This window comes from Triplophysa dalaica, chromosome 12 (genome assembly GCF_015846415.1).
Source record: "Triplophysa dalaica isolate WHDGS20190420 chromosome 12, ASM1584641v1, whole genome shotgun sequence".
NCBI lineage: Eukaryota > Metazoa > Chordata > Actinopteri > Cypriniformes > Nemacheilidae > Triplophysa > Triplophysa dalaica.
The window spans coordinates 11,717,822-11,726,227 of NC_079553.1; the positions used below are offsets into that span (position 1 = coordinate 11,717,822).

The 8,406-nt window shown below is 37.6% G+C and overlaps 1 protein-coding gene across 1 annotated transcript; it reads right to left on the reverse strand.

The window, feature by feature from the left end:
• Nucleotides 1–1,791: 1,791 nt before the first annotated feature.
• ccdc106a (coiled-coil domain containing 106a) lies at nucleotides 1,792–6,699 on the reverse strand. The gene is made up of 9 exons (XM_056762484.1): nucleotides 6,552–6,699; nucleotides 5,997–6,080; nucleotides 5,793–5,894; nucleotides 5,518–5,703; nucleotides 5,309–5,359; nucleotides 4,896–5,120; nucleotides 4,554–4,760; nucleotides 4,139–4,442; nucleotides 1,792–3,109 (listed from the first exon to the last, which is right to left on the reverse strand). The coding sequence occupies exons 2-9, from the start codon at nucleotides 6,055–6,057 to the stop codon at nucleotides 3,079–3,081; spliced, it is 1,167 nt and encodes a 388-aa protein (XP_056618462.1). The 5' UTR covers nucleotides 6,058–6,080; nucleotides 6,552–6,699; the 3' UTR covers nucleotides 1,792–3,078.
• Between the last annotated feature and the right edge of the window lie 1,707 nt (nucleotides 6,700–8,406).

Consider the following 8,406-nt stretch of genomic DNA (forward strand, 5'->3'; position numbering starts at 1 on the left):
TACTGTTGTATGAGGTCTACTTATGACGTTCATGTGGTTTTTACATTTAAAACATCAAAAGCAATAAGTAATAGGCTGCTTTCTACCCGGGCTGTGAGGCTGCTGTTCTGTCAATTTATTCTACCCAGAGAATTTTGCTACCCTCCTGTTGTGATTGGGTTGGGGGAGTCCTGTTTTGTATGGAGGTAGCATAAATTGGCAGAACACACCGGCTCAACAAACGCTCGTGGGCATGCCTGTTGCTTCCCGATCCGTCCCGGATACACGATTTGTTCCGCGCATGCGCGAAAGTGCGTCTACTTCGTTACGAAACAATTTACGGCAGTTTAAAAAAAAGTAGTTTGACACAACTCGTTCCATACCGCAAATACATTTTTAATTATCTATTTATTGAAGATTGCACTTAACATCAAAAGACATTAAATAAATTACAATTTGTAATGGTTTGGAGAAATGTACTTAACGATGGATAGGCTACACTACCCTTTTAAGAGCGGAAAATAGTCTTTTTTTAATTAATTTTGATACATATTAGCACCATTTGCAGTTTTTGCACGGTATAAGTATTTTCTGGAGACCTCCTGTGATTTATAAATTACCTCCCACATCTGTAATTCATGTGACGCATTCGCACGGGATAAGTGAAGCCTATGATATGATGGCAAAGCTTTGCGTATAGTTTTATAGACTATAGTTGTATTGCGTTTAATGATACTGTATATGACTGTACCTGTCAGCATTTGAGACCCGTGATCGCGAACCGGGAGAAGATCACCGTGATCGCCTGTCTCAAATGTTACGAGTTTCCATGATAAATAAACAAATGGGAGACTGCCGGTAACTTGTGGATATCACCCAGCACCCGAAACAGTACCAAAATCTCAGCAAATCCAGAGTCGACCTGTGCCTTGTTCGCAAAGGACTTCGTTGTAAAATGAATCGAACAAACGCTCAATTTTATATCCACATGACCTGGAACGTCTTTAAAAATAAACTTCAACCACGCATAACTAATATTGGAATCCGAAGGAAGTTTATGCAGCGATTGTGTTCTTCCACAACCAGGCACTGACTGCACAATATTTTCAATCTCTAACGGCATGTCTATTGCTTCCTCGATAGGGCATGGCTAGAGAAGTAGTCGTTGATATTCTTCTGCGGAGGCTATGTTCAACCTATCAATGACGTCATAGACGTCGCTGGGACTGGTGTCAATAACGGTAGTTATTTCAGTAACAAGGGCGTTTAATGTTCTGATACTTCACAGTATGTTTGCTTGAATACATTCCCTCTAATATAACAAAATCTCGGGTTCAATTGTGGTTTTAATTCATGGCTCCTTTAAAACTGATTAGCACAAAATTAATTATTCTTATTCATTCTTAATGGTAAAGCATTTATTCACATTCTAGAAAGAAAGGGAATTTATTATTGGAGCTGCAATCCGTTACTCTAAAAAATGAAATTGCAGGTAACATATCTTCATGTGTTGAACAACTAACATTTCCCACAAAATCGGACCGGACTGCTTAAATTATCAATTATAAGCTTACCATTGTAAATCATAGTAAAAGACATGGTTTTCAACAAATTGTTACTGTACTTGTTCGATAACCAATTTTTGTTTTAACCAAATGAAAAAGTTACAGATTTTCACTATTCCTATAACTTAAGCTTTTTTTAACCACTTTGTTTTCTAAATGTCAGATAAGAGAAACAAAAACAAATCTATCTCGAAGAACAAATGCCCAGAATACAAAAGTCAGAACAAAAAATGCAAGCGGCACAGGGTTGAGTAGGAAATGCTTTAGTGTCTTTTACATAACGAATACTCAGTTGTACTTTAAATACATGTTTCTCTCAATATGACAGAAGAGACCACACTTTAACAGATTTCGTCTACTTTCAACTTAGCATGGAAATAAAAAACAATGCTACAGTGGAAAACAACTTTCAGAGTTTGGTGAACAACAAGACTGTACCTGAAACTGAACTTGAAGTGTCCACAAGTGACTGTTCCTGAGGCAAAACAGAAATCTACTAGAGCCCTGATCTTTAATAAAAGGTGCCAGACAGTCAAATCACATTAAAAGTAGAAGCAACGTGTTAGCTGATGGTGAGAAAGAATGTGAAATAGTTTGTTTTAAGCCCCATGGAGGCTTGATTCTGTGCTCAAAAGTGAATATTTTAAACAGGCACACATACACACATACATCCACATGCACCCAGACACTTTCAGAACTTCAGCATCAGCTAAGACGTGAACACTCACGCCCTCACACTTTCATAAGCATTAGCTTCACACTATACATTGTACTAGACTAGACTAGTACTACTACCAACTGTCACATGCTGAACGGTCAGTGTCATCTAATAGGAGACATGCACAAATACTGCACAAATCAAATCCAATGGGATTCTAGCGAGAACGTTCAGGTCCTGCTTGCTGTAGAGTTGCACATTGTGATATAAGAAAGGGCAGCGTTTATGGGTTTTTGCATGCACTGGTTCTCTAAATAAAACTAAATTGACAGCTCATATCGAGCTGTGGGAAGTCCTTTTTAGGTAAGTGCTAAAAGTTACATGCCTGGTTTCACAGACAAGGCTTAAGGTGAGTCCCAGACTAAAATGTTTGACCTGTCTTAACTGATTATAACTTGCCCAGAAATATCTTAAAATATATTAGTGCCATTGTTTTGTCTCAAGATGCACACCATTAATGTATTCTTCTTCGAAGGCATTTTTATAAAAGCAACATAATATCTTAATTCAACTAAGCCGTAGTCCTGTGTCTGTGAAACCGGGCCTCAGGAACTTCTCAAGCTCCAGTGGACCATCGCGACATCAGTCACAATTAAATAGAGTTTTATACTAAAATATGGAACTTGAAAGCATGAGCAGCCCACCAGCTCTGTGAGTGAGTGCTGAAGTGATGAACTGAGGTAACAGTAGCCTTGTTCAGAGCACAGCCGATCTGAACAACAACATGTAGAGGTTGACATTGTGTGTCCGTGTTGTGTTGAGTTATACAATAAAATACAGCAGGATAAAATTAGTTCCTCCTCTTGATACCTTCATTTATCGATTATTCGGATCGGTTCCTTTCAACCTGAAGAAAGAAAAAAAGTTTTCGGTCAGTTTGTTATGGTGTTAATTTTCCGCATGTGCGTGAGCATACAGCCTTGGGAAAAAATTAGGACACTATTTCAAAATATTTGGGATTTTACTATTTGTAAGTATGTGTTTAGGTAAAACAATCAATTCTGTTTCATTCTGTGAAATATTTATTTGCACCATTTACAATTTTTTGCAGGAAAAGGAACACTGGAGAAACAGGAGTAAATAGCAGAAAAGATGCTCTGTATATTTTCAGACCTCAAATACTGCAAAAAAACAAGTTCACTATTACTTTTAAGCATTATAACAGTAGAATTTGAACCTGCATTTAGGAAAAGTTCAAAAATATATTTTTATGTGATAACCTCGATTTTTATCAAGGTTGTCGCAGTTCTTGGTCACTATTGAAAACCTTATTAGGAAAAAGTACATTATAATTTTTGTTCACAAAAGAAGATATTTTGAAGAATGTAGGACAGCAAACAGTTCTGGGGCACTTTTGACGACCATTGTAATTTTTCCTACAATGGTAGTCAATGATGACCAAGAACTGTTTAGTTACAACCTTTCATCCAGATATCTTCATCTGTGTTGAACCAAACAAAGAAATGTATCCAGGTTTGGAAAACTAGAGAGTGAGTCATTCATGACAGAATTTTCATTTTTGGGTGAACTATCCCTTTAAGAAGAATCTTTTCTGTTCTCCCGTAACAGTGCCTCTGTGCCACAAGCAAGGTCTATAAGATATGATTTACAGTAATAATTTACAATAAGGTTGTATTGTATTAAATTTTGGCTGTTTTAGCTAAAAAAGAACAATATAGTATTTCAGCATTTATTTATTCGCTTACTTAGAATCTTTCATATCAAGCGAATCTGAATAAATGCTGAAATTACAATTTTGATTTCAAACATGTATTAACGAATACCTAAATTAACACTAAGATTAATTAAAATGCTGTAGAAGTGATATTTATGAATTATTAGTTTATAGTTCATGTTATTAAACATGTAATAATACCTGTAGGAGATGGGCAGGAGAAGGTTGTTCTTCTTTAGAGCTTGCACTTTACTGAGAGTCTGTGGGTCAAGGGCGATGTAACACCGTCGGGCATAGTCCAGTAGTTTTTCTCTTGATGGGTCAAACTCGCCAACCTCTGTCAACTTCTCCGGGGCCACCAGCAGCAGCTCGGCTATGGGTGTGGTAGAGGCCACTGTGTTGCGATCTACACCATGGATCTGGAAGGCCTTGGACATGTTTTTCAGCCTCTGGTATGTCACTAGGATCTTTTTGTAACGGAACAATACACCTGCTGCATCTTTTACTGGAACAACAGACGCAAAGTGAAAAAAAGAGGGTTTAAAGGACAAAAAAGTGCACCTGCCTTCTAAAATTATCTTTTTATTGTGACTTCTGTGATCTGTTCCACACTCACCTCTCTGTCTTTCTCTCCCTCTGGGGATTCTGAAGACCCTCCTCTTCAGAGCTGGGTGACTGCCGCTGGGCCTTCCAGGTGCACCGATATTCCGAAGAGACATGCTGTTTGATATCACATCCGCTCGGGACATCATTTCCTCTTCCTCAAGGTAACGGTCCTCCAGGTATTCGTCCTCTTCTTCATCTCCCAGAAGAGAAAGAGATTCTGTGGATGCAAAATATTATGTACAGAAATCTTGATCCGGTCCGGACTGTTTAACTGATTTATTTACAATATCTCACAGCTATGATCACTTCAACAAACAATTATTTAGTCTTTTATTGGACTTTTTAGACCCACCCTGCAGTTCATTGAGTGACCTGTTGTTGCTGCTGCAACTGCTGCTTGTGCTGCCGTGGCCCTGCAGAAGAGGCTGAGGGTGGGCGGGTCCGAACATGGAATTTATCTGTGCACTGACTGGACCAGTAGCAGAGCTTAGGACTTTAGCATTGGCTGAGGTCTGTTGGGTTGATCTTTGCTGGAATGACTGATGGTTGGCTGGCCGTTGGCTCTCTGCTTGTTGATCTGAAATGTTAATGATTAAAACTAGAGTTAGCTCACATGATCTTTATATTAGAGTGAGAATTTTCCATTTACCATGTTAGGAGCGCACAGACTTTGACCAGCTGAATTACATCAAAAACAGCATCTTCTTATGTCAGTATGATGTTTAGGGTTTGCTATGCATAAGGTATAAAGAAGTGTCCTTTTACCACGGTCAGTTTCTCTTCTCCTCCTCCAAGAAAAACTTCTCGAATCATTACCTGCATGGACAAGAAAACGTTCATTCTTTTATTAACGCTTTGTTGGTGAATTGTGATTATTAATAAACACACCAAACAACCTTAATTTTCCTGACGTGTGAAGTGGAACAGGGTGGAAAACAAAACATAATTTGGTTACTTTGAGGTCTACGCCGTACCGTTGCTCTCATGACTCTTGGTTGAGAAGATAAAGCGATCAAGCTGGCATCGCAGAAAGTCTCTCTCCTCTTCCAGGTCCTCGATGCGTTTCTGCAGCCATGAGTTTTTCTCTAGTGAGATCTGCAGTTGTGTGCGCAAGTTAGTTATCAACAAGTACGAGCTGCTCGGTGCTGGTGGATCATTACCTGTATCACATCACAGAGGGACACAGATACCTTATACACACAGCCTTATTACTGTTGTTGACACATTTAAGAAGGAGAACTAAACCCACCATCAAAGTTTTGGTCGTTGTGGTTGTAAAAGGGTCCATGTTGTTCAAAGTTGTTATCTTCAAAAGGAATGGAGATTTCATAGGCGTCCTCATTTTTTGGAGCTTAAGAATAATAATTAAAAGCACATTTAACACATAATAATATTGTGCACAATGGTAATTAAAGGTGTCAAGACATGACGTGTGTACTGCGCGTGCACTTACTCTGTAACGTTAGCTCTCTTGAACTCACATGCTTCCTCGTGGCAGAATCCTCATCATTCATATTTCCGTCTGTGCAGTTGTGATCTGAGCAAACACACGTGCAAATATTAATTACATCTTCTATAAATTACTGCATCGAACGTGCTCAAATGCAGAAGTCCGTAAACGACTATATTAAAGAACTGTCAGATTGTGACAAGCATCATCATAACAAAACAATCAAACTGTCATTGACTACCATCCTTTACACTAACAACAGCCATTTAATTCATTCATTATAATAAGCTTCACATGTTATGACGAACTGTGTTAATTGAAAAAAAAATACCAGTAAAATGATTCACTGTTAATAATGTATTTGTGTAAGAATGCTTTATTTATTTAGTGCATTAAGATGACAAGCAAACCGGCTACATTAAGCTAACGTTATAGCAAACACGTACTGTACACATACACGCTTTACAGTCGTTCTTCCAACTAACGTAAAACAGCATAAACGCGTAATCTTTCACAGTTCATTGAACAAAACATGTAACGTTAAAAACCGTTTCTCACTCTTGAACGTACTTCTTCTTCTTCTTCTTCACATATGTGAAGTGTATTTTAATACACTTTCATCTGTCCGAGTATTTTTAATCCGCTAACGTGCTAACAATAACAATTAAGTCGCCCTCAGCAGCAATGATAATAACTAGAAGACAGAAACCACTGGGACCTAAAGCTGGAACCAGTTTCTGCAACACAACTTTCAAAATAAAAGCCCTAACCAAGCACTTAGGAAATATAAAAACACTATTAAGAAAAATTATTTTGTTTCTGTTACCTACGTTTGATACTGAAATTAGAATTTCTGATTTCTGATTATGGAAATCAAATTAAATATTGGCCGGCAAATTATAAGAAAGAATTAAACTAAGAAAATTTTAATGTTGCTGAAATATATGGAAGCCTATTTCCGCCATGTGATAAAAAAACAGGTTCTAAAACATCATAATTATGAGATTAAATGTCGAAATTATGAGACGAAAAGTCATTGTTTATGAGATTTAAAAAAACAAATATGACACACAAAGTTGAAATCATGATTTAACATGCGCAGTGCAGGCAAGACTGTGCAAGCTGGGGACAGCCGCTGCTTAAAACGGTGTAAATGTAAATAACTGTACTTTTTTCCTTTCATTTAATTACCCTGATACAAGCAACCTGAATCAGTTGTTTTGAACTCATCCAAAGTCCAATTTTAGCCTCTTAAATCAGAAAAATTACTAAAGTACTAAAATAATTGATGGACCACATTTTTGAATTATAATATAGGCCTATACTCATCATAACTTTAACCATGAATTATATTTAAAAGCATCCAGAATAAATCAAAACTATATTCAGCTCTAAAGAATAGCCATGTAGCCTAGCTGTAACGGTTTCTCCACCGCCACCAGTCACGCCCCCCATTAGCTTTTCCCAATCTCCGGACTATTAACCTAACAGAGTGGAGAGGCAAAGAATCCATATTGCTTGAAGGCCAGTGTGAATTTTCCACAGTCAGTAATGATTTGGGCTGCCATGTCATCTGCTGGTGTTGGTCCACTGTGTTTTCTGAAGTCAACAGTCAACACAGCCATCTACCAGGAAATTACATTTTTATTTATTTTATAGGCTAATATTCTTATTTTCTAAGACAATGAATTTGGGGTTTTCATTATCTGTAAGCCATAATCATCAAAATTTCAAGAAATAAATGCTTGAAATATTTCACTCTGTTTACTGAATCTACATTGGTTTCACTTTCTGAAATGACTGACATAAAATATTGACAATTTTCATGATTGTTTAGATGTAGGCCTACCTGTATCTCTTGTTGTGTTAGTTATCCAGGTGTATTATGTTCCTTGCACTAGTCTGACCGTTCTTGCTACCCGTGGACGTCACTTGTTATTTGGATTGTACGTACCTGTGGATGTTACTCACCTCATAATTCCGATTTTTTAAATCTCATAATTATGATTTTTTATAGCATGGGGCATGTTCAAGCTTAAACCGGTGAGCCACGTTAAAGAGACAGCTCGCACAATGGGTCCAAGTAAAGTTGTTTAAATGTGTCTGCTGCAGCTCGGTATTAGCAACAATTGAAGATATTACAATAGACTTATTTTGCAGTATTCAACACGTATTTATACAAATTTCATCATACTCCGAAAATCCTTCAAAAAGAACACAAAGAAATGCCTTCTCGGCTGCCATAGTTCAACTCATACGTCATTCAACCGCACTACCGTTTCCGTTTAAAAAACGTTTTGTTGGGGCTGAACGCAGCCCCCGATTTTTTATCACGTGGCGGAAATGGGCTTCCATTTGGTAGGAAAATATGTTTGAGGCACTAAAATAAAAACGATTTAATCTTGATTCATTT

Excerpts from the sequence above, each read along its gene's own strand:
- ccdc106a (XM_056762484.1), bottom strand. The coding sequence starts at position 6,057 with ATGAATGATGAGGATTCTGCCACGAGGAAGCATGTGAGTTCAAGAGAG. Across the intron at positions 5,121-5,308 it reads GAGAAGAGAAACTGACCGTG|ATCAACAAGCAGAGAGCCAA; the intron begins GTAAAAGGACAC and ends TTAACATTTCAG. Across the intron at positions 3,110-4,138 it reads CTCCTGCCCATCTCCTACAG|GTTGAAAGGAACCGATCCGA; the intron begins GTATTATTACAT and ends TTCTTTCTTCAG.